This window comes from Octodon degus, unplaced genomic scaffold, assembly GCF_000260255.1.
Source record: "Octodon degus isolate 3935 unplaced genomic scaffold, OctDeg1.0 scaffold00005, whole genome shotgun sequence".
Classification (NCBI taxonomy): domain Eukaryota; kingdom Metazoa; phylum Chordata; class Mammalia; order Rodentia; family Octodontidae; genus Octodon; species Octodon degus.
Genome location: NW_004524581.1, coordinates 22,785,152 through 22,812,167, shown reverse-complemented (window position 1 = coordinate 22,812,167; position 27,016 = coordinate 22,785,152). Strand labels below are relative to the sequence as shown.

General features: G+C 53.7%; 2 protein-coding genes across 4 annotated transcripts; one reads left to right on the top strand and one right to left on the bottom strand.

Moving 5' to 3' along the window:
• The first annotated feature begins 2,934 nt into the window (after nt 1-2,934).
• Nucleotides 2,935-20,704, top strand: Abcc10 (ATP binding cassette subfamily C member 10). Of its 2 annotated transcripts, XM_004624412.2 has the most exons (22): nt 2,938-3,254; nt 3,516-3,687; nt 5,639-6,863; nt 6,979-7,206; nt 7,953-8,109; nt 8,347-8,456; nt 10,082-10,161; nt 10,682-10,853; nt 11,980-12,078; nt 12,356-12,545; nt 13,184-13,261; nt 13,382-13,576; nt 13,931-14,066; nt 14,187-14,376; nt 16,359-16,702; nt 17,110-17,279; nt 17,719-17,879; nt 18,106-18,356; nt 19,443-19,588; nt 19,661-19,758; nt 19,891-20,003; nt 20,286-20,704. In XM_004624412.2, the coding sequence occupies exons 2-22, from the start codon at nt 3,527-3,529 to the stop codon at nt 20,482-20,484; spliced, it is 4,503 nt and encodes a 1,500-aa protein (XP_004624469.1). In that variant the 5' UTR covers nt 2,938-3,254; nt 3,516-3,526; the 3' UTR covers nt 20,485-20,704. The 2 variants fall into 2 exon arrangements, with proteins under 2 accessions (XP_023575461.1, XP_004624469.1); XM_023719693.1 differs by lacking the exons at nt 19,661-19,758; nt 20,286-20,704 and having other exon boundaries at nt 2,935-3,254; nt 19,891-19,997.
• A 40-nt stretch (nt 20,705-20,744) lies between these two features.
• On the bottom strand, nt 20,745-24,894 carry Dlk2 (delta like non-canonical Notch ligand 2). Of its 2 annotated transcripts, none has more exons than XM_023719699.1 (6): nt 24,732-24,894; nt 24,221-24,407; nt 23,912-23,975; nt 22,879-23,009; nt 22,425-22,569; nt 20,745-21,612 (listed from the first exon to the last, which is right to left on the bottom strand). In XM_023719699.1, the coding sequence occupies exons 2-6, from the start codon at nt 24,390-24,392 to the stop codon at nt 20,877-20,879; spliced, it is 1,248 nt and encodes a 415-aa protein (XP_023575467.1). In that variant the 5' UTR covers nt 24,393-24,407; nt 24,732-24,894; the 3' UTR covers nt 20,745-20,876. The 2 variants fall into 2 exon arrangements, with proteins under 2 accessions (XP_023575467.1, XP_004624179.1); XM_004624122.2 differs by having other exon boundaries at nt 24,221-24,348.
• Between the last annotated feature and the right edge of the window lie 2,122 nt (nt 24,895-27,016).

The following is a 27,016-nucleotide window of genomic DNA, read 5'->3' as shown; positions in this document are numbered from 1 at the left end:
CTAAGTGAGTGGAGCCACATTTATTGATGGCTAAAAGCAGGCTAAGGAATGTACATGGCTACTTTTGTGAACACAAACTACTCTCTCTGTTGCCTTCAGCCATTTGCCCAAATCTAAGTTTACACAAAGCTAGCTGATAACAGCCAAAGCAAGGGATCAAAAACAGACAGGGCGCCAGCAGTAAAAGCTGTTATCTGTAGCCTTCTATCCCAGCTTGTGGGGATTTACAAGAGAGACAGCAGTTCTTGGGCTCTGTTTAGTGTTCCTTGCTCCCTTGGGACATTAGGAAGCAAAGAGCAATAAACATAACAATATAATGTATATAATTCTGTCTTGTGTTGCTAAATTTCTTTCTTTAATGGCTAACTGGAACAAAGGATCCTAACTAGGGCCAAGCCCAGGTTTTATTAATTTGTGAAGAAGCAAGTGGGCTCAAGGACGACTGTGAGAAGTATGCATCATGAGCTGAGCTAGCTAAGGGCCTGAAATCACCTCTGCAATAAGCAGAGAAAAGGATATGCAGAAAGAGTACTGGGCACAACACAATTGAGGTAGCATGCGATGTTTGGGGGCCAATGCTCCAGCTCCGCAGTGTCATCTTTTTTTTTTTTTTTTTTTTTCTGCTGTGTGATCTTTTATGCCCTGGGAAGTCATAGCCTCTTATCTTGATGCTGAATCCCAACCAACAGTGTGGAGCAGGGCTCTCCATCCCAACTCCCCCTGGCTCATCAGTACCTAGGTTGGACTGATTTGCATTACTTAAAGCCAACTGAAGGGATAAGGAAAACTAGTGTTATGGTTTGTGTCTAGTTGTCCCCGCAAAGCTTCATGCAGTCATGAGGTGGACTTCTAGAGTATGTGATTAACTCATCATTTACTGGGATTATGGGTGTGAGTGCTGCTGGGATTATGGTTTTTTTTTTAATTCTTTTGGGGGGGGATTATGGGTTTAAGTGCTGCTGGGATTATATGTGTAAGAGCTACACCCAGCCTGAGGCAGATAGCCTGAATGCACCTTAAGGGAGACAGACTTGCTCTCTGTAGCCATTGTTGCTGCCACACCAGTTTGCTCTTTTGCTCTTTGCTGCCTCCATGAAGGGCTGGTCTCTGCCATGTACTGCTCTGCGTTGGAGCCAGTTGAGTATGGACTGAAACCTCCAGTAACTGTGACCTTCATAAACCTTTCCTTCCTTCATTTTGAGAGAAAAGTAACTGAGACACGTGCATGGCAACAGGAACAGATTCAGCCAAAATGGAGATAATTGCTCCTTCTTTAATGAGAGTTGCCCAAGCGGTTCTCCTTCACAAACTGCACTATTAAGCATGGGTGCACATATATTGCTGTGGTATGATGCTTTTAATTCTTTCCACAAGATACCAAGGAGGGGCCAGCAAGTGCAGGGACCAAACCCTGGTCCCACATGCTGTGCCAGCCCCACCCCTGGGGCACACTGAGTGGTGACTGAGTCCAGGCATGGTAGCACACGCCTGTAATCCCAGTGCTGGGGAGGCTGCAAACAGAAGGATCACTATGAGTCTGAGCTGCATAGTGAGGCCCTGAACCAAATACATTAAAAAAAAAAAAAAAAAAAAAAGATACGAAGGGGAATAGCTGGGTCAAATGGGACCTCTAGTCCTAGTTTTTTGAGGACTCTCCACACTGATCTTCACTGTGGTTGCACCAGTCTATACTCCCACCAACAGTAGAAAAGAATTCCTTTTCCCCCACATACCCTCTAGCACTTGTCATTAGTTGCTTTCTTGGTAACAGCCATTCTCTCTGGGGTGAGATAAAAATCTCAATGTATCTCTCAAATGGCCAATGATGTTGAAGATTTTATGTATTCATCTGGTGTTTGAACTTCTTCCTCTGAGAAATGTGCATTCATCTCAGATGCCCACCTTTGGATTGAGTCTTTAAATTTGCAGGGGTGGGAGGGTCTGATATTTTTCAGTTCTTTACAGTTGTAGATGTTTTTGTCTGATGAATAACTGGCTAAAATTTTTCCCACTCAGTGAGTTGTCAGTTTCCTATGTTGATGTGTTTTGTTTTGGTTTTTTGGTGACGGGCTCAACCCACCCTGGGGGAGGGGCTGGCCAGCATGTGGTGCCGGGAGATCAAACCAAGTTCCCCGCGCTTTGCCTAAGCTTGCCTAAGCAGGCGCTTTAGACCACTGAGCTATCTCCCCAGCCCCAATGGTTTCTTTTTTTTTTTTATTTTATATTTATTTATTGTGTGTGTGTGTGTGTGGCCAGCTCAGCCCACCAGGGGGCGGGGCTGGCTGGCATGTGGTGCTGGGGGATCGAACCGCGGTCCCTGTGCTTTGCCAAGCTTGTTCCAAGTAGGTGCTTTAGACCACTGAGCCATCTCTCCAGCCCCCCAATGGTTTCTTTTATTGTCCAAAAGCTTTTTTGATCCCAGCTGTCGATTCTTTAAAGTATTTCCTGTGTAATCAGGATTTTCTTCAAAAAGGGAGTTTTGAGAACTCTTTTTTGGCAAACCACTTCCTTAAGTACTCTTTATTTACACACCTCTCAGCACTTTGGTATTATTGCTGTCCCCATTGTAAAAAATGAGATTCAAAGCGATTAGAAAAACATCCCGAGAAAGATCACCAACGTTAGTGGCATTATTCCTCAGCACAGGAAGCATGTTTAGTCTCCCAGTGATTTCATGTATTAGTGAGCACAACTGTGGAATCAGCCAGTAAAAGTATTCCAAGTGGACGGGTACAAAATGGATTTTGCAGTAGCGAAGGGAAGCGTCCTCATCCACGAACAGAACATAAACGTGCCTTAGGGCCGGGGAGACAGCTCGGTAGAATAAGCGCTTGCCTGGCAAGCGCAAGGTCCTGAGTTCAATCCCCAATACTGAGAGAGAGAAAAGAAAAAAGTGCCTAAACAAGGAGTCGCGCCTACAGCAATGCGCCTGCGTGAAGAGCATCCCAGCCTAAAGTATCACAAGCGCATGCGCAGTGTCCTGAGCCGGGATGGGACAAATAGTACCTGATAGGCCTTCCCGCCCCTAGAGGGCGACAATCGAGCCCGCCCCGGCACCTTGACCCGAGCGCGTCCTTTTGTTTCCCCCAGTACTCAGGACATTGGAATCCGGCGCAAAATAACTTCTTTAGCTTTGAGGCTCTAGATACCTGGCTACAGCGAGACAGAAAAAGGAAAAGGGTTGGCAGGGAGCTGACCGGCCCTCGGAAATCCTCCAGCTCTGTAAAGCGAAACTTCCTTGCCGTTCTCAAGAGGTATGGCGAGAGGGGCCGGGGAGATGGCCCAGTAGAATAAGTGCCTTCCTGGCAAGCGCAAGGGCGCCGGTTCCGGGGCTGGGGGGTTGGGGAGGGAAAGAGGCACAGCGAAAATGGGCGGGGTCTGACTGGAGGCGGAAGTGAGGCGGGGTTGGGGCCTGGAGGGGCGTTGTCGGGGGCGTGGCTAGGGGCGTGGTTAGGGCGGGGTTGGCAGTGGACTCCGGGGCGCGCTCCGCCTGCTGATCCCGGCTTTCGGCTCAGGTGAGACGTTCATGGAGCTGGTCCTGTCGCAGCTGTGCGGTACCAGTGCGGCGCGGCCGCTCCCGCTGTGGGAAGGAGGCACCACCGGCCATTGCTTCACCCAGCTGGTGCTCAGCGCCCTGCCCCACGCGCTCCAGGCCGTGCTCAGTGCCTGCTACTGGGGCACTCCGAGGTGCGTATGGAGAGCGCTGCAGACCTTGCCCAGAGCCCCCATTTGTATACTTAGCCCCTTTCCACCCGCAGGTGCCTGTGAGACCTGGCCCAGGGCAGAAGCAAAATAAAAGCTGAGGGCTACCATTCAGCAGCAGGGTCTGCTTTGAGAGGGGTAACTGAAATAACGCATCTAAGCATATTGCCAGTGTGATGCCTGAGGTATTTTTAAGTCGTGATGCATCACTGTTGTAAATCTTCAGGTGCCCAGGCACAACTGGTACAAGTTTAAGTCAAAAATAGGTGTACGGTGTTTTAACCCGTAAGGGTGACTTGGGTTGCATTTGTAGGACCTGTTTGTCAACACTTCCCTCTGTGGAAACTCAGTGTTACTGGGCTAAGGAAATCAGAACTTGAAGCAGTCACACGTTTAGGGTCCGTCGTGTGCTTGGTTGATGAAAGAAAAAGTGGGTCTCCACCCAGGAGGAATTAGGGAAATGTAGCCCTCTTTCCTTGGGCAGAAAGTATAGCAGACCTGCTTGGTCTGGGAGGGATCCTCATTTGTTCCTGACCTGGAGCAAGACAAAGGTCTAGAGAGGTTTAATCAGCACAGACATCCACCACTTGCTCAGAGAAGGCGCTCCTAAAAACAGCACAGTCCTAGATGGGCTAGGTGCTGTTGTGCTGTTCCTGTAGTCTCTACTGCTTGGGCTGAGGCAGGAAGACTGTTTGACCCTAGGAGTTTGAGGCCAGCCTCAAAAACAAAAAATTGACTCATTGAATTTAGAATTCAATGTAATGGGAAGATAAGGAAACTCCTTGTGTAATCAATAGACATTGTGGCTATCTCACTTTACTAAGCAGGCTTTTGTGCATTGTTGGTGGAGATTAGAGGAATTCAGAATTGTAGATAGGAAGGGATGCCAGAGTACTCTGGGTCTTGACTGTTTAGCGCTCTCTACTCCAGTAAGGGGAAGAATTTTGCAACTTCAGCCCAGTGTGCAACCTGCAGGTGTGCAAGTGCAGACCAGTGTACAACCTGCTCTTTTTTCTGTCCCTACATCTTAAAAGCTAACTGTGGTTTTAACCTAAATCCTTCTATTTAACTGATACTAGATGGATTCTTTAAAAAACCCAAAGTATTTTGTTATACAACTAAACTAATTAAATCCTGCCAACAAACAACATAACAAATTCAATATTCTTTGCAATATGGGAGATTGGACCCAGGTCCTTGTGCATGCTTGGCAAATGTTCTATTTTTTTTTTTTTTTTTTTTTTTTTTTTTTTTTTTTTTTTTTGTTAGTTGTTTGTTTCTGGAGATAAGGTTTTGCTAGGTAGTCCAAGCTGGATTTGAATTCACCATGTAGCCCAGGTTGGCCTCAAACTTGTGGCAGCCCTTCTACCTCAGCCTTCTGAATGCTGGGATTACAGGCATACAGGCATATTCCACCATGCCCTGTTAAATGCTCTATTCTTGAGGGGCAGCTCCTTTTTGTTTTGAGACTGGATCTTACAAATTTTCCAGGCTAGCTTCAAACTCCTTTTTTTTTTTTTTTCTAATTAGAGCCCTCATAGTAGGTACAAACAACTCAAAGCTGTTAATGACTATGGTAAAGAATAAACCAGATAGTGTGTGTAATTAGAAAGTGGTCTAGGGGTCTGGGGATATAGCTTAGCTGTAGAATGCTTACTCAGCAGGCTGGAAGCCCTGGGTTTGGTCCTTGGCATCAAAACCAAAACAAAATAAAACATAAAATAAATAAAATAAACCTCACCTGAAAGTGGCCTGGGTCAATTTGAGAAGGCTTCCTGGGTGAAAAGGCCCTGAGTTCTAAGGTAAATGGGCACCATGTGGAAGGTAGGAAAGGGAGGTCATTCCTTTAGGTGAGAGCTGCCGGAGGTGAGGTCCACCTCTGGCCCCTGGGTCAGCCATGATGTACTCTCTCTGTTCTTTTCTTTTACATCCCCAGGAGTCCAGATCACATCCTGCCCTCCAGTCCTGGATGGCGCCTCCGATTTGCAGCTGCCTTCCTGCTCTCCATTCTCCCACTGGTAGACCTCCTTCCAGTTGTTCTGCCGCCAGGGGCAGGCCCAGGTCCCATAGGGCTGGAAGTGTTAGCAGGGTGTGTGGCAGCAGTGGCCTGGGCCAGCCATAGCCTGGCCCTGTGGGCACTGGCACATTCCCCTAGGGGCCGTTCACGGGGACCCTGGGCTCTGGCTCTGGTGGCCTTTCTGCCAGCCCCTGCCCTGGTGCTGACCCTGCTGTGGCATTGCCAACAAGGCACCTTTCTGCCCCCACTGCTTCCAGGGCCCCTGGCCCGTCTGTGTCTTCTCATTCTGCAGCTGGCAGCAGTCTTGGCCTATGGCCTGGGCTGGGCAGCCCCTGGGGTACCACCACCAGAACCCTGGACACATGAGCCCTTCTTGTCTTCCATGGGCCGAGAACCCGAGGTGGCTGAAGATGGAGAGAGTTGGCTGTCACGCCTTTCCTATGCCTGGCTGAGCCCCTTGCTGGTCCGAGGGGCTTGTGGAGAACTGCGGCAGCCCCAGGACACTTGCCACCTTCCCCACAGGCTGCACCCAGCCTATGTAGCCCGTGCCTTCCAGGCACACTGGCAGAAAGAGGCCCAGCTGTGGAGGTCCCTGTACGGGGCCTTTGGTCGGTGCTACCTGGCCCTTGGGGTGCTAAAGCTGGTGGGCACCATGCTGGGATTCTCAGGGCCACTGTTGCTATCCCTGCTCGTGAACTTCTTGGAGGAAGGGCAGGAGCCACTGAGCCAGGGCCTGCTCTATGCCCTGGGGTTAGCTGGTGGTGCAGTGCTTGGCGCTGTGCTGCAGAATCAGTATGGCTATGAGGTGCGGAAGGTGACCCTCCAGGCCCGGGGTGCAGTGCTTAACATACTGTACCACAAGGCTTTGCACCTGGGGCCCAGGCGCCCTCCTACTGGGGAGGTGCTCAATCTACTGGGCACTGACTCTGAACGGCTGCTTAACTTCACTGGCAGCTTCCATGAGGCCTGGGGGCTGCCCCTGCAGCTGGCCATCACCCTCTACATGCTATACCAGCAGGTAGGCCTGGCCTTTGTGGGTGGACTGGTCTTGGCACTGCTTCTGGTTCCCATCAACAAAATAATTGCCACCCGTATCATGGCCAGCAACCAGAAGATGCTGCAGCACAAGGATACACGGGTTAAGGTGAGGAGGGAGTACTGTGGGTCCCTTAGCAATGGGGGATCCCATGCAACATCCAGGCAGATGAGAAGACACCCACGCAGTGTCTTCATGCTGCTCTCTTGTCTCCTTTCTCCAGCTCATGACAGAGCTGCTAAGAGGCATTCGTGTCATCAAGTTCTTCGGCTGGGAGCAAGCAATGGCAACCCGGGTAGAGGGCTGCCGGGCCCAAGAACTGGGGCGGCTGCGGGTCATCAAATACTTGGATGCAGCCTGTGTGTACTTGTGGGCTGCCCTGCCAGTTGTCATCTCCATTGTTATCTTTATCACCTATGTCCTCATGGGACACCAGCTCACTGCCACCAAGGTGAGGCCTGGGAGGTGAGAATGGCAATAGGGAGGTGTAGGAGAGAGGGAGGGGAGGTGGAGTGGAGATGTAGCTCAGGTTCTGGAAGGAAGGAAGATCTTTGGCTGCATGTCCTTCCCAGCCAAGGGGATATTCTTTCAAGTGCTGGGATCTTGGGTTTTTTGTTTTGCTTGTTTTTTGAGACAGGCCTCACTATGTAGTTTAGGCTGCCCTTGAACTCTCAGCAATCCTCCTACCTCAGTCTCCTGAGTTCTGGGATTGTAGGTGTACACTACCATGCCTGGCTTTTCTAGAACCTTAGAAGGAATTCCTTTTCTTCCTCTTCACTTCCTTCTACTCCAGCTTCTAGTCAGGCAGGCCCAGGCTTAGTGTTAGGCCCCTTTATCATTCTCATGGCCTTGTGTGTGGGATTGTCCACGTGTGATGCTGGCACTTAGAAAGTCTGAGGAGGCCTCAGAATGAGCTAGGCCTGCACACTTATCACCATATGACCTGGGGGGCTAAGGTATGGCTCAGTGGTAAAGCATGTGTGAGGTCTGGGCTTTGACCCCCATGAACCCCCAGATTAACATCTATAATGCTAGGCCTCAGTGTGGCCACCTCTGCCACTTCCAACCCAAGCTTGCCCAGCCAGGTCTGCTATTGCCCTGATCTTCCCTCCACAGACCTGACCACAGGGTCACTCCAGAGCAGCCTTGGGTGGCTCCTGGGGACCCAGTGATGCCTTCTCCCTTCCGCCCACTCAGGTGTTCACGGCCCTGGCCTTGGTGCGCATGCTCATTTTCCCCCTCAACAACTTCCCCTGGGTCATCAATGGTCTCCTGGAAGCCAAAGTGTCCTTGGACCGGATCCAGCATTTCCTTGACCTTCCAGACTACAACCCCCAAGCCTACTATAGCCCAGGTATGGAAGCCATGGGGCAGAACCTGGCATGGGACGAGGGTGAGCTGTAGCTACCTGGGCAGTATGCATAGGTGCTACTGGCGGAAGTCTGAAGCATCAGCATCCCAGCAGAGCAGGCCAGACAGATTGAGCAACTCTGGCCAGGTAGATAAGGGACAATTGAGCCAGTGTTGGGCTTCTGTGCACCCTTCCTGACCAAGTAGAGCCCTGAGTGAGAGTGGCTTCTTTCCTGTTTAGAACCCCCCACAGAGCCATCTACAGTACTAGAGCTGCACGAAGCCCTGTTCTCCTGGGACCCCACTGGAACCAGCCAGGAGACCTTTATCAGTCACCTTGAAGTGAAAAAGGTTCGTTGGGCAGACACGCCAAGAGGGTCCCTGGAGCATGGGTGATGGGGACTCAGGAACAGATGCATGGGGCCAAGCCCATCACAGCACGATGATCCTACTGCTCAATGGGAGTGGAGGGGTTGGGTGAGCAGGTTCCAGGCTGAGAAGAGAAGAACCTCATCTCTGAGTCTCCTTCCTCAGTGCACAACTCTCAGAATAACGCAGAGTTCCCAAGCAGACCCCAGGGCTCATCCAGCATCCTCCAGGCTGGGGACCTGGGGGCGAGGGCCAGCCACCCCTTACGAGAAAGATTTTGCAAATGGAGTACAAAGAAAGCAGCAGTAGAAAGAACGCCTTCTGACTCATGCTATACTAACAGTCAGGCAACTTTTCTGGCAGGAAGGCAACTCCTGCTCATGCCAGCCCTACGGTTTTACTCTCTCCTGACCTCCACCTCACCCTTTGCCCAATGGCTCAACCCAGAGTTCTTCAGTGGTAGCTAAATGGCCTCCACCACTTTTGGCTCATGTTTTTGGCCTGGACTATAGGTTTTGTTTTCCTCTTAGTTCAGGCAAGACAAGGCTGGAATTTTTCAAAGAAATTTTACTGAGGTGTTGAAGGTTTTGAAAAGAAGTTGTAGAAACCCACTGAAGCTGCCTTAAACAAACAAGAATTTGTAATAGGGATAGAGAGATGAATTGCAGAATCCAAAGGCAACAACACAGCCAGGTCTTAGGAACAGCCCCAAGCCAGGCCTCAACTTGCAGATCTCTGCCTTCCATCCGCTGTGCTCTTTGCCTGCTGCTTCTCCCTAGGGACCCAAGCACTGCTGTCGAGGTGGGACAGCAGAGAACCCGCCCACTTAGGGGCTGTAGCCACCAGGAGAGGAAGCCATCTCCAGGGCCTGAGCCTGGGTTCCCAGGGAGGGTCACAGATGAATTGCTGCCTGTTTTGCAGTGGGTTACACCTGACTGGCAGGATGGGGACATCGTAGACAATTAGAACCTCTAAGATTTCAGTCTGCTTCCACTGAGGAATTATTACTATTTTTTTTAAGGGAGTGGTTTTGGGACAAGGTCTCACTATGTAATCCAGGCAGGCCTTAAATTGATTATATAGCCCAAGCTGGCTTTGAACTCTTAGTGATCTTCCTGCTTCTGCCTCCTGAATGCTGGGATTACAGGCCTATGCCACCACAATCAGCTCTTGAGAACAGATTTTAAACTATTAATCACAGGAGTGGATATCTATGCAGAGTGCTGCTCTTTGCCCAGGGTTATTGGAAATCTAGGCAAGGATTGACTTAGCCCTTCAGGTAGGTCCTAAATCCTTGCCTCCATTCCCCAATTCCGTTGTGTCCACCTTCAAGGGCAACTTGGAGGTTATTCAGCAGCTTCACTCATGCTCTCTGACAAGTTGCTCCCTCAGAGGCCCTTCACTCAGCCAGTGACAGTGATAGTGCCCCTGAGCAGAGAATGTGACACCAGGCTTCTCTGGGTCTAGCATAGAGCTGGACAGTGGCCCATGGCTCAGTGATCCATGGAGGGAAAAGTCCCTCCCTGCAGCTGGAGCCCAGAGAGATCACTGTCCCCCTGGTCCTACCCCTGCAAGTGACAGATCCTTACCACGTGGCTTCCCCACAGGGGGCGCTGGTGGGCATCGTGGGCAAGGTGGGCTGCGGGAAGAGCTCGCTGTTGGCTGCCATCATAGGGGAGCTGCACAGGTAATGAACCTCCAGCGCTCCCTGTCCGTGGCTCTTCCCTGTAGTAGCCTGAACTGAGCACCTGCCGTGTGCCACACACCTTTGGGGAGAACCAAGAAATTGAGGCACACCCCGTTTCTTGGGAAACTTTCAGCTAGGCAGAGGGAAGCAGTTGCAACAGCAAGTCAGCAGCCTCAGACTGACATCGTAAGAGCTATAATAGAAGGCAAAGGAAAGGTGTGGAGCTCTTTCAAAATGCGGGGCTGTGCAGGGAGGGGAGCAGCGTGGGTTTGAGAGACTTGTGGTCATCGGGGACAGCAGGGTGCCACCACATCTCCAGAGTCCTGGAGTATAGACATATAGCTGCTTGGCTGTAGCAAGGAGCGGTTTCATTGTCCCAGTCCAGAATGAGCCTCAGCCTCAGAGGCTGTCAACCCAGAGAGTCACGTGACGTGAAGAGGGCCCTGGGTAGAAAGCAGTGGGATGAGCATCAATGACTCAGCAAGGAGCTGATCCCCATTCTGGTCCCCTGGCTCCACAGGCTGCATGGCCGGGTGGCAGTATGGGGGCTGTCCAAGGGCTTTGGCCTGGCCACCCAGGAACCCTGGATCCAGTTTGCCACCATCCGAGACAACATCCTGTTTGGGAAGACATTCGATGCCCAGTTATACAGCGAGGTGCTAGAGGCCTGTGCCCTCAATGAGGACTTGAGCGTGAGTGCCATGGCCCGTCTTCCTCATGTGTCCCTCGTACCTCAAACCAGGAAGAGGCTGCGCCTCCTGGGTCATCATGGGTCTAGCACCCAGCATCAGACGCTGGTCCTCCCACAGTGCCCAGTGCCTGGCTTTCCCCTCCCTGGAGGCCTCCAAGGGATGATGGTGGCTCAGTTCCCTGCAGCATCCTGGAAAGCCCTGAGATGCTGGGCCAGGAGGAGGGTCTTCTGTGAGACATAGCTGCACACAGGTCTGCCTCTGGGTTCTGACTCATGAGCCGCCCACATACACACTGAGAAGGTTTGGAAGAGTCAAGGTCTCCTTTGGAAATCCCTAAGTCCTTTGGTTCCTGTCTACCCATAATCCCTGGTACCAAATTGATCAGGAGAAAGAGATTATAGACTTTTCCAGGACTTCTCCATGGAACCCCAGAGTCCCCTCCAAGACAGTCACCAGTACCCCACCCAGATATGTGTGAAAATCCCTGGGAAGGAGGACCTTTGACTTTGACTGTGGGGCAGCCTGTGCCAGTTTAGCATGTTTCCACATTAAGCACTTCTCTCCTAGGTGTCCCTGGGGTCCTGGGTGTTGTTATGGGCACTAAGGAAGGGTTGAGTGACAGCTTTTCCCTTAGGAGACTCCCTGTGTATGGATCATGGGTTCTTCCTCTGGAACCCAAAGGACTTAGGGATTTCCAAAGGAGAAGAGGGGTGCTGGGATGTAGCTCAGTGATAGAGAACCCCTGGGTTTCATCCCCAGTGCCACAAAAAATAAATAAATAAATAAATAAATAAAATAAAATCTTGTTTTATTTCCTAGCTCTTACAAGCTGTGGCCAGGGGTAGGTGATCTTCCTGAGCTTTGCCTCATCTCTAAAAAAGAAATAGGAACTCTACAAGGTCCATGTGGGGTTCAAATGAGATAATCCCCTAAAGTACCCTGAGAATAGTAAGCGACCTGTAAGTGAGACTGCAATCATGGTTTATCTCCTCCGACTCAGACTCCCCATCCCAACTTAAACCCTGTCTCGGGCTCCCTTGACCTTTGTCATCTCTTTCTTATGAAGGTAGGAGATGGGCAGAAGGTTTCAGGGAGTTTGCTGACCCCCAGGGTGCTGTTCCACCAGGTTCTGCCTGCTGGAGACCAGACTGAGGTGGGGGAGAAGGGTGTGACCCTCAGCGGGGGACAGCGGGCCAGGATTGCCCTTGCTCGAGCTGTGTACCAGGTAAGTTAAGGGAGGTAGAGGCAGCCTGGAACCTTGTGAGCTTGGCCAAGTGGAGGGATGGGGATCATTTTCTCTGCATGCAGTCACCCTGCCCCACTCTACCCTGCCTCCCTTGCAGATTCAAAGCAGAATTAAAGGCCCTGAGCTCCAGCCTTGCCTGTTTAGAGGGAAGTCCACCCGCAGGTCTCACTTCCTTCCCTGATACTATAGAGTGCTCTCACTGTCCCCTCTGACTTCTTGAGACCAAAGCCTGCCCCCGCTGCCTCCCCTCTCCCAGGAGAAGGCACTCTACCTCCTGGATGACCCTCTGGCTGCTGTGGATGCAGATGTGGCCAGCCACCTGCTGCACAAGTGCATCCTGGGAGTCCTCAGCCACACCACACGGCTGCTGTGCACACACCGCACTGAGTATCTGGAGAAGGCTGACCTGGTGCTGCTCCTGGAAGCTGGACGCCTCGTCCAGGCTGGTAAGGTGTTGGGGGCTGGGTGAGGGAAGAAGGGAGCACAGAAGGTTTTCAGGCACAGAGTTTGCTTCCCCTGCCCTCCTGCCTTCACAAAACTGGCTTAGAAGTGGCACTTGGGGCTTTATGATAGTTGCTTTTGGGGGTTTAGAGGCTCAGGGCCTCAAAACAGTCTGATGTCCTCTGGCTGACAAGGGCCCGCCATGTCTATCCTCTGGACTCAGGAAGAATACGTAGTCAGGTTAGAACAGTCTCTTTGTGAAGAAAACAAAATGAAACTCTCCAAAGGATTATGGTTCAGAGGATATGGTCATCTCCAATTCCATCAGAGAAAAGAAAGAAATGGAGCCCAACCGGTATGTCAGGAATTGAGTGCTGGGGATTTGAAAAGTTCAATGGAAATAAGAGGTACCTGTGGCCAGGGTACGACTTTCTGCTGTGACTGTCCTCCTTGGTTCCTCTGCTGGTCACTCTCTAGAAGGATGGATGGACCGGTCCTGCACAGTTGGGAGCATCCAGGGCAAGAATATGCTAGGGAGGATGAGGGAGGAGGGCAGAAAGGACAGGGAATTGGGACCACAGGCCTTTAGGAAGGCCTGGCATAGACCAAGTGACCCCTTTCCCCTTCTCCTTCTACCTTCCAGGGCCTCCTTCTGAGATTCTGCCATTGGTACAAGCTGTCCCCAAAACCCAGGCTGAGGATGGACAAATGCCTGGCTCAGGTGTGGCCCAGAGGTGGGAGGCAGGGGCTTGCTTTCCACCACCACACCAGACTGTTTGTTTTAAAGCTTGCTGGCTCCTCCAAAGCCCTAATTTATCTGTGACCTCCCTTGTTCACACAGCCAGGGCCTCACTGGTACAGAGCCCGGAGGCCACAAGCGAGGGCCTGGAGGTGGAGCAGAGCACCTGTGGACGCCTGCTGCAGGAGGAGAGCAAGAAGGAGGGCGCTGTGGCCTTGCACGTATACAGAGCGTACTGGAGGGCTGTAGGCTGCGTCCTGGCGCTCCTCATCCTCTTCTCCCTGCTCCTCATGCAAGGTGGGAGTCCCTTGGTCCCCCAAGGCCATGCTGTCCAGGTGGTCGTCACCATCACCTCATACTGATCAGTATTGACTCGAGTGACTCACCAAGCATAGGCCACAGTTGGGACACAAACCATGCCCCCAGTTCCAAGAGTCCCAGGGCCCAAACAAACAGCACACCCGTGGCCGCCTTCTGAGTCCCAGTTGGGCCCTTGCTACACATTGGAGCCCGTGCTGTGCCTGGGGTGGGAGGGCAATGGCCTAGGACAAGGGCACATGCAGCAGGGTGGCAGTGCAGGAGCCTGGGATGCAGGAGGTTACGAATGAGCACAGGGTCTCAAGACAGCCTCCCTCCCTCCATCCCATCCAGCCACACGAAATGCCGCGGACTGGTGGCTGTCCTATTGGATCTCCCAGCTGAGGGCAAGAGGGAATGGCTCTGGGGAGGTGCTGGCTTCTGCCACTCAGGGCACCTCGGGGCTCCTCTTCTCTCCTGGCAGCCTCTGGTGAGTGGCAGCCCTGGCACAGGCCAGTGGTCTCAGAGTGGCCTGGCAGGGGGCTGAGAGTGGGAGAAGGGAGCCTGCATGGCCCTACTTTGGGTTACCCACAGCCTCCTCCCCACCCAGCACCCCAGTGTTCCCACTGCCCAAAGCAGCTGCCAATGGCTCCTCCGATGTCTCTTTCTACCTCACCGTGTATGCAACCATTGCTGGTATCAATTCTCTCTGCACACTTCTCCGCGCAGTGTTCTTTGCAGCAGGCACTCTCCGAGCCGCCGGCACCCTGCACCACCGTCTTCTGGGACGCATCCTTCAGGTGAGAGGGTGGGGGGACAGCCCTAGTTCTGTGGATCCATCCATCCCTCATGTGTGTGTATGTCTGTGGTGTGTGTTTGTGTGTGTGTGAGAGACACACACACACACAGTGTGTGTGTGGGTGTATGTATGTCCTCTCTTGCATCCCTGCCTTCTGGCTCAAATAGCCCCTCACTGATGGGTGTAGCACATGACGCCTTGGAAGCCCACAGAGCAAGTAGCTGCCTGGGCTTGAATCTAGTGATTTCTTTTTCTTTTTTCTTTTCTTTTTTTTTTTTTTTTTTATGAGCAGAATATATTTATTGAGAGAAAGAAAGCTCCTGTCCCGAGAAGGACAGGAGCGGGCGGCCCGAGCGGGTAGTTTCCCCCCAGGAAGTTGTCTCTTGCAGGGACTTTTATAGAGGACCTAAGCAAGTCCCAACTCAGAATTTATGAAAGAAAAGCAAACTCACACCTCCGTCCAATGATCTCGGTGGGACCTCCAAAATGATACAGGGAGAAAAACTGGTCTCGGGTGGGTGACCTCCAAACAATATAGGGAACCTCCAAATGACATAGAGAAAAACAATCTCTGGACCTGACCTGCATGAGTTCGTGTTCTCTAAAACTGAAGAATGAATTTTAGGAACAAACGGAGGTTATGAGCAGAATATATTTATTGAGAGAAAGAATGCTCCTGTCCTGAGAGAGGGACAGGAGGGGGGGGCCGAGCAGGTAGTTTCCCCCTTTTTTTTTTTTTTTTTTTAACATTACTTTGCCATTTATTTAGCCAGAATCTAGTTATTTCTGCCCATTGTTTTTCCACTTATAAAATGGGACAAAGAGAGAAACTTCCTCAGGGTTCCGTCACCCTTGGATGTCAGATGCAAAGGGTTGGCCTTATAGATCATGCAAGGCCCTTCCTCCATACATGGTTTCCACCTCCTCTGAATTCCTGATAAACAAAGTGTGCTCAGTATGTATTTTTGTAACATGCCTGTGTTTTTTATGCCTGTATTTTTAATTTATTTAAATCATACTATGTTAGTGCTCACATTTGTTTCTGGGGTTTTTTATGTGGCACTGTTTCTAAAAATCCATCCATCCAAAATGTTGCTAAGTGTCTACTGCTCACCCCACATGCTTGTTGTGAGCATTGCATTAATTAGCACATGGGAAGTTCATAGGTTGCAGCGCAGCACGTTAGACGCTCACTTAACAATTGTGAAGTTGCTGTTACTACAGATCCCTTTCTTGTCTGTTGCTAAGCCCTCACAATAACCCTGTGAGTTAGGCACTGTTACCTGCTAAGGAAGCTGAGGCACTGAAAAGCATTTGACCTGTCCTCTACCTAAAGATGGGACTGCTTCCAAAGTAGGAAGCAGAGATAGGGACAGGGAAGGTGGGGACGGGCTAGGGCTGTCCTCGAGACCATACCCTCAGTGGTTGGCGATTGTTGAGCACCTAGTATGTGCCAAGCAGAGGTGCTAAGCACTGGGCTGGTGTGCAGGTGTGTTTTCATCCTAACAGCAGCCCTAGGAGGTGTGGTTCCGTTAATTGATGCTTGTCTTGTCAGATGAAGTGGAACAGGAGCCGCTGAGCGGCAACTGTGTCCCTAGCCTGGGGTCTCACATCTCCCAGTAAGAGAGCTGAAATTCAGGTTACAGTCCGACTCCAGAGCCCCAGCTCTTAACTGTAACTTTGACTTTGGCCAAGAATCCTCACCATGCTGTCTAACTTCTGATTAACTGCCACTCACCAGCCAGAAGTCCCTATCTTAATTCCCTTCTCTTGGAGGGCAGTGAACACATCCTGGGATGTGGACCTCACCTGCCTGGCATGGTCTTCCTCCCAGCTCCACCAGTGCTTACTCTGCCACTAAGCCCTGGACATGCTTTACTGCTATTGTTTCTAACCCCGGACCATCCTGCCCCCTGCCCCACCTCAAGGCACCCTGCCAAGCCCTTCTCTCCAGAGTCCACTTTGCCCGCCACTCCTTTGCAGGCACCTGTGTCTTTCTTCGACGCCACACCCACGGGCCGGGTGGTGAACCGCTTCTCCTCTGATGTGGCGTGTGTGGATGACAGCCTGCCCTTCCTCCTCAACATCCTGCTGGCCAATGCGGCGGGCCTGCTGGGCCTTCTGGTTGTGCTGGGCTCTGGCCTGCCCTGGCTGCTGCTGTTGCTGCCACTGCTCAGCATTGTGTACCACCGAGTGCAGCGCCACTACCGGGCCTCTGCGAGGGAGCTGCGGCGCCTGAGCAGCCTCACGCTGTCTCCACTCTACACCCATCTGGCTGACACCTTGGCTGGCCTCCCTGTGCTCCGGGCAGCTGGAGCCACCTACAGGTACGTAGAGTCACTTATCCCAACCAGAGCTTATGGTGGAGGGTGAAGGGCCACTGGGAAGAGGGATGTGAGGAGCAAGAGGAACGCAGGCCTCCTGAGGAAGAGGTAGGGGGTGAGGGTCCTAGAGGAAGGATGAAAATAAGAGAACATAAAGCAGAGCAGGCCCCCTTCAAAAGAGTGCCTGGGCATGGTGGTACACACCTGGGATCCCAGCACTCAAGAGGCTGCAGTGGGAGGACTGCAAATTCAAAGCCAGCCCGGGTTACAAACAAAAGCATACATGGGGATCTCTGCCTTCCTGAGTTGAAGCCCACAGGTATGTGGATCAGCTCTTGGAAGGAGGTGGGTTGCAGGGAAGGTGTTGGGGTGCAGGAGTAGGGGGGCCCCATTTTCATCTGCCTCCCTAGGTTTGAGGAAGAGAACCAGCACCTGCTGGAGCTGAACCAGAGGTGCCAGTTTGCTTCCTACGCCACAGTGCAGTGGCTGGACATCCGGCTGCAGCTCATGGGGGCAGCGGTGGTCAGTGCCATTGCGGGCATCGCCCTGGTCCAGCACCAGCAGGGCCTCGCGAACCCAGGTGCCACCCAGACCCCTTGCCCTCACCCAGGCCCATTGTTCCTGCCCCCATCCCTTCCATTCTGCCCCCCAGCCTTTCCACCTTGAGCCAGTGTTCCCTGTGCGGATGGCTCTGCCTTATCACCATCATCTCCATTTTGGAGTTGAAGAAACAGTTTCAAGGAGCAGTTGCCCCTGCGTGGTAGATCTGAGACGGAATAAGTCTTCCGATCTTCCCATCTTCACTCCTTCCTTGATCCTAGCCCCTCAACTCACCTCCCCATCTCTCACTGTCACCCCTCATGGCTTCCACAGCCCACCCAACTCCCCCAGCCTCCCTGGGGTGTGCCCTTAGGCCATCGTCTCCCTACCTCTCTGCCCACTTCCTAGAAGCACCCCATCCGCAGCCAGGGTTCCCCTGGCCCGTCTGCCCTCCCCTAGCACTGTACTCATCTCCCCAGGGCTGGTGGGGCTCGCACTGTCCTATGCCCTGTCCCTCACGGGGCTGCTCTCAGGCCTGGTGAGCAGCTTCACACAGACAGAAGTTATGCTGGTGAGCGTGGAACGGCTGGAGGAGTACTCCTGTGACCTGGCCCAGGAGCCCCGGGGCCGCCCGCTGCAGGTGCACTGTCCCCTTCCCCAGGCCAGACCCTCAACTCCAAAGGCCTGGTCTCTCCTTGTTCCTCCCTTTACTCGTCGTCATCTTTCTCTGCTCCCTGTCACCACTGCATCCTCATACCCACCCTCATCCCATCCCTTTTCTTGCCTATCCACTTCTCCCTCCCACCCCTATCTCCGCACTGTGCCTCCTCCTCACCTCACCATGTCCCTCCATCTCCCACTCACAGCCTGCCAGCTGGCTGACCCAGGGGAGCGTGGAGTTCCAGGATGTGGTGCTTGTGTACCGGCCAGGGCTGCCCCATGCCCTGGATGGGGTGACGTTCCGTGTACAGCCCGGAGAGAAGCTGGGCATTGTGGGCCGCACAGGCTCCGGGAAGTCGTCTTTGTTCCTGGTGCTGTTCCGACTGGTGGAGCCCAGCGCAGGACGGGTGCTGCTGGATGACATGGATACCAGCCAGCTGGAGCTGGCCGAGCTCAGGTCTGGGGACAGGGATAGGAGTCCTAGGGGAGAAAGGCAGCCAGGAACCCTGGCACTTAGAATGGGTCATGGCCAAGAAGGCATCTATGAGCTTGGGACAACCAGGGGTGATAGGGGCAGAGGTGCAGGATGAGAGAGGCAGGAGGCAGTGAGAATTTGTGTCAGAGTTACAGCAGTGGCCTTGGTCTTGCTCACTGAGATGCAGGCCACGCTTCCAGTTTTGTCCTTTGTGGACACTTTTAAATCAGAGCTCCCAGGGTTCCTTGGCCCTTGGGCTCAGCTGATGGTGCCTGGGACAGCTTGAGATTTGAGCCAGTTGCCTCTGGTCATAATCTAGCCTCATCCAGAGCTCCAGATCCCTTGTCCCCAGGTTGCCCAGTGTCATTTCCTCAGCTCCCTGTCGTGGAAGGGGCAGGATAATGGATCCTAAGCCCTGGGCCTTAAATGTTCCCTGGCCCTGCCTTGTCTAAGTGGTGGTGGCTTCTCTTTGTATCTCAACCTGACAGGTCCTCAGGTCCAGTCCTGTCCTCACACATGCATTCTGTCCCCTCCCTAGCCTGTGCTGTCCCTGGAGTCAGTGTCATGGGGCCAGGGAAATGGCTCAGCAGAATAAGCGCTTGCCTGGCAAGTGTAAGGGCCTGAGTTCAATCCCAGGTTCTGCCAAACAACAACAACAACAAAACCCAACCAAAAAAAATCCTCCCCTGGAGTCAGTGTCCCATTGTGTGGCATGTTCACTTCCTCTGTCTTGATTCCTCAGTGAGATTTGGGCTCCTGAGAATGAGGGCCAGGCCTTTGGTGTCTTTGACATGGCTCAGAGCCCCAGCTGAGTTCAAGAATGCAATGGGGGGGGGGGTGGCGGCGGGGAGACGGCTCAGTAGAATAAGCGCTTGCCTAGCAAGTGCAAGGGCCTGAGTTCAATCCCTGGTTCTGCCAATTAAAAAAAAAAAAAAAATGCAGTGGGAAGCAGAGGGTGCATGCTCAGCCCCCGTCCTGGGCTTTCTTAGAAGTTCTCATCCCTTCACTAAAACTTATGCTTCAGGAAGCAGCCACATCTTCAGCCAGCTCCCATGTCCTTGTCCTCAGATCCCAGCTAGCTATCATCCCCCAGGAGCCCTTCCTGTTCAGTGGGACCATTCGGGAAAACCTAGACCCACAGGGACTGCACAAGGACGGGGCCCTGTGGCAGGTCCTGGAGCAGTGCCACCTGAGTGAGGTGGTCATCTCCATGGGTGAGTGCTGTCCCTGATGTGGAGCACAGGGAGGTGCTGGGGAGGCCTACATTGATGGTGCTGTGCCTGCAGGTGGCCTGGACAGTGAGGTGGGCGAGGGGGGCCGGAGCCTATCCTTGGGACAGAGACAGCTGCTGTGCCTGGCCAGGGCTCTCCTCACAGATGCCAAGGTGAGGCAAAAAGAGACACTGGAGGATACTGGGAAGGAATTGGGATGTGCCTAGGAGTGGAGCATCGCAGGGAACAGCTGGAGGTGAGCTCTTAACTTGGGCTCCCACACTTCACACACCACCACATTCCAGATTCTCTGCATCGATGAAGCCACAGCCAGTGTGGACCAGAAGACAGACCAGCTGCTGCAGCAAACCATCTGCCAACGCTTTGCCAACAAGACAGTACTGACCATCGCCCACAGGTGCGCTGTTGCCCAGAGAGAATGGGTGAGGACTGTCCCAAGTCTTTTAGGGACCTTAGGGTCAGAGCTCAGATCTTGGCTCCTTTTTCTAGGCACTGCCCTGACCCTTGGTACCACATTGTCTGAAGGGACCGAGCAGTCCCTCCTGCGAGGGAACAAAGCCTGTGGGGACATACTTATACCAGTCTGGAGGGACAGAGGGGCAGAGACAGACAGCAGGCCAGCTTCATCCTACAGGGGCCTATTCCCTGGCCCCCACACTGACTACTGTCTCCTATGCAGGCTCAATACAATCCTGAACTCCGACCGGGTGCTGGTGCTCCATGCAGGGAGGGTCGTGGGGCTGGACTCCCCCACCGCCCTGCGTGACCAGGGACACTCAGTATTCCAGCAGCTGCTGCAGAGTGGCCTGGAGGGAACCACCGCCCCTCCTGGGCAACCTGAGCTCCAGGTTGTAGCCCCCAGGACCACCCTGTCCTGAGTACCAGTGCTGGCGCAGAAGAGCTGGCTACTTGTTTACATCCATCCTCCTCCAAGGCTCTACCTCTTACCTCCTCCCCAAGGGAATAGGGACACTGCTGTCATCTTGGCAACCAAGTGTGAAGGCCTCACCCAGACCAGGCCTCTGTCCCGGTGCCCCTCGCCTCAGCCTGTAGGTGGGTGGCTGGTGTTTTTTTTTCTTTTTGCTATAAGAGCCCATTTGCATTTTTACAGTTTTATTTGATAAAACATTCTGTGTATTAAAAAAATAGTATTTCTGGTGTGAGGCTGAAGCCCCCTTAATGCATACATCTGTGCCAAGGGCTGAGGAAGGATCACTGCCATCTGAGGTGTGGAGGAGGTGAGGATGGGGGCCAGGAGCCCCCACCACCATCACAGCGCTGTGGTCTTGCCAGGCTCTGGGGGCAGGTCTGGTGCCAGGGGCAGCCCTGCTGGCAGCATGCTCACCTGACACTCCTGGTCCTGCCGAGCAGGGGTGTAGTGGGGCACTGGATAGCAACAAGGTCCAGGGGGGCAGATGCCCCGGCGCCAGGCCCTCAGGGTCAGTAGCACAGTGGCCAGGACCAGGGCGGCAGTGAGAGCCCCAAACACAACCAGGGCCACCAGGCTTGACTCCCCCAGCCCAGCCTCCTGTCTTCGCACCACCTCCTTCACTGAGATGCGCAACAGGCCTGCCCCTGCGCTATGAGGCGCTGGCCCTGTGGCAGGGACCACCGCTACCGAGGTGGACCCTGTGGTGGTGCCCACTGTGGTGGCAGGGTCTGGGATGGGTAGGACAAGTTCACAAGTCTTACCACCGTAGCCACTGGGGCAGAGGCAGTCAAAGTCATGGACACGGTCCCGGCAGCGGGCCCCTCTCTGGCATGGGTGGCTGGCGCAGTCATCCAGGTTGATGGTGCAGAAGCGTCCAGCAAACCCCTCAGGGCAGAGGCAGGAGAAGCGGTTTATGCCATCCACACAGGTGGCACCATTGGCACAAGGCCGCATCAGGCAGTCATCTACGTTCACCTCGCAGTGAGCACCCACGAAGCCTGCCAGGCAGCGGCATGTGAAGTTGGGAGCAAAGCCCTGGTCATCCTGGCACTGCCCGCCGTTCCGGCATGGGGAGCTATGGTGGCAGTGGGAAGGGACATAGATACTGACTTCTGATGCCTGTGGGGTGGCCCAGGTCAGTATCCTAAACCCTGGCTCCCCTTCCTACCTGTGTCGCCCTTGGGCCACTGAGTCTCTGACATCTCATCTTATTTCACTTTTCTTTCTTTTTGCAACACTATGGATTGAACCCAAGGCCTTCACACAGGGCTCTATCCATCTCCAGTCCTTTTGTATTTTTTAAGACAGGGTCTTCTTAAGTCACTAAGCTGCCCAGGCAGAGTTTAATTTCACAATCCCGTCTTGGCTTCCCACAGTTGTGGGATTATAGGCATGCCTCAAACACCTCATTTTAAAAGAAAACAAGTAGTACCAGCTTCCCAAATAGTGACAGGCAGTGAGCACAGGGTCTGGCCCAAAGGTAGGGCTCAGGATAAGTGTGCATTATCCTTAGGACCAGTCAGGCCCAAAGCGGAAACCAGGGCAAGTCTGGCCCTGTGGGCCATTTCATCATTCACACAGTGACGTGCAAGGCTACTGCGTGGGACATCTTTAAGGGCTGCAGGCCAGCTTGTCCCCACTCCCTGATCATAGCAGTCACATGTGATCTGGTCTGCCTCCTTCTCTAACCAAGTGCTATTGTTGGAAAATGGTTCAGAAAGCAACGGGAAAGTTGAGAATCCTGAGCCCGGACACTTTGCCAGGCTGGCGTCTCATCATGGAGCGGCCTCCCATGGTGTGACCTTCAGTCCTCCACCCGCTCTGCACTGTTGCCTCTCCGTCCCGTTCCCAGCTTCAGTCGGACCTTGCTGTGGGCCCAGCACTCACCCTGCCCGCTCGCAGGGCCCAGCCTTGCGCTCACACTCCCGCCCATGGAAGCCGGGTGGGCACACGCAGTGGTACTCGCCACCCCCATCGTACACGCACTGGCCTCCGTTCTGGCAAGGGGACTGTGAGGTACAGATGTGCTCGTCTGTAGAGAGAAAGAAGGGAGAGAAAGAAGGCTCTGGGGTGGCCAACACATCTGGCTCCAGATGGCCCAAGGCTGTTTTCAGCAGCTCCTAGGACTCCTCTCCCCCCGCACACGCCTCCAGGATGATCTGGGGGTCTCTGATCTATAAAATGAATACGGTTTCTGGCAGCTGCCTCTCCAACAGATAAGAAACTGAAAGAGACTATTTTTTGAGGATAGGAGCAGGATGCAAGCAGTGCTCAATAAATGCTGATGGGTAGTCTCCTCAGACACAGCCACCCTCGCCAACAGCTCACCTCTGCCCCCTACCTTTGTCGCAGAATTTGCCCGCCCAGCCACTGTGGCAGATACACTGCCAGGGCTGGTGGCAGGTACCGTGCTGGCAGCCAGGCATCCTCACACAGCTCTCACAGTGCAGCCCCTCCCAACCTGGGTCACACCTGATGGGAAGAAGACACATGGTCAGGGCTGGGCATGGGGGGCAGGGGCTGGAGGGATAGAGCAGAGTTTCTAGAAACCCAAGAGACACAGTATACACTGGAAGGCAGACCTGTCCAGGTGGGTGTGGGGCTGCACAGAGCCGAAGGACATACAGAATTAAACCTCCAGGCACCTGCACTTGGGTCCTGCTTGTGCACCTTGTCTAACCTTTCTGAACCTCAGTTTTCTCACCTGGAAATTGAGGTTACTCCCCACAGGTGTGTGAGGAAGAAATAAGACAATGTCTGTGAATACCCTGAGTACCACTTTTGGCACAAACATTTAAAGACCTTGAAAGGTTATAAGGACTATCTTCTTACCAATTCCAGGGCAAGCATCTGACCTGCTTAAACGCTAAATTGCATCCCAGAGTGCTGGAGTTACAGGCCTGTGCCACCACGGCCAGCTCGGTGCTTCTGGAACTACACACTTACCTCCTGCTGCAGCACCTGCCCAACCACCCCTCTGAGGCAGATGCTCAACTAAGAAAGAGCTTCCTTCCTGGAGAACTCCCAGCCACCTGCCTGCAGCCTTTTCTCCCCATACAGCACCTCTCTTTCTTTCATCTCCCCCGTTCCCCTGGCTCTGATCTCCAGGTCCTTCTGGGTATCTGGAGGGACAACATTCACAATCCCTGGACCAGACCTGGGACTGTGAAGTCGTGGGAAGTAGAGGAAGCCGACAAAGGTGGCAAAGGGGAATGGCCCAGTGGTGGTGTGGCAGGGGCAGCCTATCTGTTTTGCACACCGCTGAGGAACAGTGGGGCTCACAGTAGGGTCCTAAGCCCCTCCACACTGCGCCCTGGGGGTGACTTGGGTGTGGGTCTGGGGGGCTGCCCTTGGAGAGCGGAGGGTCTGAATACCTGCAAGAGCCGTCCGGCATGCAGCAGCCGTGAGCCAGGTCGCAGCGGGCACTGCAGTCATCAGCTGCAAGACATGGTTGTGCAGGCGATGAGCCTGGGCCAGGGTCCGCTCCCTGGGATGCGGGACTTGGGAGAGGATTCAGGGCTCGAAAACCCGACAACACAGACCGTCCCACTCCCAAAGGGACTCCCTCGTCTCGCCTTCCCCGCGGTCCGAGCAGCTGCAGTGCCCGGCCCGGCCGGCAGAGGTCAACGTGTTCGCGGGTGCGGCGTGCAGGACCAGGGCGGAGCGGAGCGGGGCGCGCTCACCTCGGGCCGGCTGACTCGGCGCGCCTAGGATGCACAGCAGGCACATGAGACGCAGGCAGCGACAGCCGCGGGGCATGGTCGGCGCCGGGCCCAGGGGCGCGGACAGCGGCACGCACGGGCGCGGACACCTGTGGGACGGCACGGGCTGGAGGCTGCGGGGCACAGGGAGCATGGCTCGGAGTAGGCTCTAAGGGCAGAGGTGGGCGAGGACGGGGGGCGCGGTTGGGACGCAGGGGAGGGGTCAGACGGCGGAGGCTGGGCAGGCCCAATGCCAGGCAGGGATCGCGGAGGACACAGTGGTCGCGGGGAGCGGGATAGCGCGGGGAGGCAGCCTTCAGCGCGCGGGGTCGCGGGCACCAGATGGGGCGGCTCGGGATCCCCGGCAGCGTGCAGTCCCCACGCTCTGCCCTCCACGCGGGACTGGAGCCCATGTCCCCTTCCCGTGTTGCGCGTGCCCGAGCAGCGCAGGCCCGGAGCTTGGGTCCCCGCGCGCCTCCGGCCGCGTCCTCACCTCCGGCGGGCTGCGGTGCAAGGCGGGGTCCGACGGGCTTCGGGGCCGCCCCTAGCTGACAGCGGGGCCGGGGGCTAAGGCCACCGCCATCCAGCCAAGCGCTTAGAATCTGGGGCTCCAGCAACCCCAGCGGCCGCAGCGGCAGCGGTTCCTCTGGCGCGCTCCGCCCCACCCCTCCCCGCCCGCGCCCCGCGCCCCTGCACCCCCACCCTCTTCTGCCACCTAACCTCGCGGCTCCCGGCTTTCTTCACGCAAGCAGGAAGTCACCCGAGCCTACAGGGGCGCACGCTGTCAAGCGCCAGCCAGGGGCGCGCGCCCTGATTATTGTCATCGCCCGGCCCGCGCCCCTCACCCCCTGCCCCACCTCTCGGCTCCCGGCCTGCTGCCCATCACGCTCTCGTATAAATCCGTGCGCACAACGCACGCCGCTCCCCGCCCTCCTCCGGCCCCCAGCCCACGCCTCCCCACGACTAGACCTCCATCCGCTCCCGCCTCTGTCCCCGCCTCTTCTCCCTGCCCTCTGCTGCTCTCTTCTCGATGCCAGATTATACAGCCTTGCAGGATCCGCCTCCGCCCCATTGCCTGTCAAGGCTCGGTTTCCCCACCCTCTTTCCTATGACACCTTCAAGACGCCTCCCTGGTCTGGAAACGCGTCTATTAGTGCTTCCCTCCCCATGTTTCCACCTCTGAACCCCATTACATCTGTTCTTGACCTCAGGTCAATCATCCAGGACACCAACCCGGGTTGAGGGGGTTTGGACTCGAGGGGAGGGGACTCCCTTTCCAGGCCTAAAGCTGCTGCTAGTCTTCCACATTGAAATGTCACGTCTTCAAGGGCTGGTGAGATGGCTCAGTGGTCTAAAGCACCTACTTAGAACAAGCTTAGCAAAGCACAGGGCCTACGGTTCAATCCCGCAGCACCACATGCCAGCCAGCCCCGCCCCCTGGTGGGCTGAGCTGGCCACACACACACACACACACACACACACACACACACACACTTAAAAAAAATTAAAATTAAAAAATAAATAAATAAAAATAAATAAATAAAAGAAATGTCACGTCTTCAAGTTCAAAGCCTCAGGAGGAGGAGGCCCTATCCCGCAGAGTAGCGCCCCACAGCCGCAGAGCCCTCCCTGCAGTCCCCACGGGAAACAACACCCAGGCGCCCCAGCTCTCCAGCCCGGTTCCTGTCTTCCACAGTCCTCTCTTACCTGAAGAGCTTTCTGAGTTCGATTAATGATACAGCTTTATCATTAATTGTGTTCTAAATTTTTTTTTCAGAGAAACACTGCAGAAAACATAGTAGGAAAAATACATTATGACTTTCCAATACATGTGACTTAAAAGTTACTTTTTGTTGTTGTGGCAGAACCAGGGATTGAACTCAGACCCCTGTGCTTGCCAGGGAAGCGCTTATTCCACTGAACCATCTCCCCAGCCCCTTAAAAGTCTCTTTTTTGAAGTCTAAAAATGTTCAAAAGAAAAAGAGGGGCAGGGAGATGGTTCAGCAGAATAAGCGCTTCCCTGGCAAGCACAAGGGTGTGAGTTCAATCCCTGGTTCTGAAAAAAAAAAAATTCAAAAAGCCTAGGATTTCTTAAGTGGAGGTGAGAGGACCAAACTGACTTCAGTAGTGGCAGTGGTTTGCTCTGGATTTTCTTGTCTTTTTTTTGAGAACTCACTATGTAGTTCTGGCTATCCTTGAACTCACTATGTAGCCCAGGCTGGCCTCAAACTTACAGTGCTTCTCCTGCCTCAGCCTCTTAAGTGCTGGGATTTCAAGGTTTTTTGTTTTTTCTTTTTCCTTATTTTTTCAGCGTTTTCACTTTTCCCACAGTGAATATGTGTAACTTTTTTTAAAGTAGCAGATGTGGTGGTGCTCACCTGTAATCCCAATATGAACTGTAGAGCAAGACCTTGTCTCAAAAATCCTAAAAATAGGGGCCGGGGAGGTAGCTCAGTAGAATAAGTGCTTGCCTGGCAAGTGCAAGGGCCTGAGTTCAATCCCTGGTTACACACACACAAGAAAAATCACAAACCTAAAAATAAATAAGATATTTAAAAAAACCCCACAATCCTACTAACTTGTGATGATTTTTTTTTTTTTTTCAGAATTGGGAATTGAACTCAGGCCCTTGCGCTTGCCAGGGAAGCGCTTATTCTACTGAGCCATCTCCCTAGTCCCAATCCGATGCACTTGATAGAACCACTATTATTATTGTTTTGACTCTTTTCCCCATCCAAATATTTGTACACAGATGTAATTAAACTATACCCACCATGT

What these genes read in the sequence shown, in the direction of transcription:
- Dlk2 (XM_023719699.1), bottom strand. Translation starts at nt 24,392, where the DNA reads ATGCTCCCTGTGCCCCGCAGCCTCCAGCCCGTGCCGTCCCACAGGTGT. An exon ending in ATGCCGGACGGCTCTTGCAG is followed by an intron (nt 23,010 to 23,911) that starts GTATTCAGACCC and finishes TCTTCCCATCAG; the next exon opens with GTGTGACCCAGGTTGGGAGG. An exon ending in GGGCAAATTCTGCGACAAAG is followed by an intron (nt 22,570 to 22,878) that starts GTAGGGGGCAGA and finishes TTCTCTCTACAG; the next exon opens with ACGAGCACATCTGTACCTCA.
- Abcc10 (XM_004624412.2), top strand. Translation starts at nt 3,527, where the DNA reads ATGGAGCTGGTCCTGTCGCAGCTGTGCGGTACCAGTGCGGCGCGGCCG. An exon ending in TGGACGCCTCGTCCAGGCTG is followed by an intron (nt 12,546 to 13,183) that starts GTAAGGTGTTGG and finishes TCTACCTTCCAG; the next exon opens with GGCCTCCTTCTGAGATTCTG. An exon ending in TGAGGTGGTCATCTCCATGG is followed by an intron (nt 19,589 to 19,660) that starts GTGAGTGCTGTC and finishes CTGTGCCTGCAG; the next exon opens with GTGGCCTGGACAGTGAGGTG.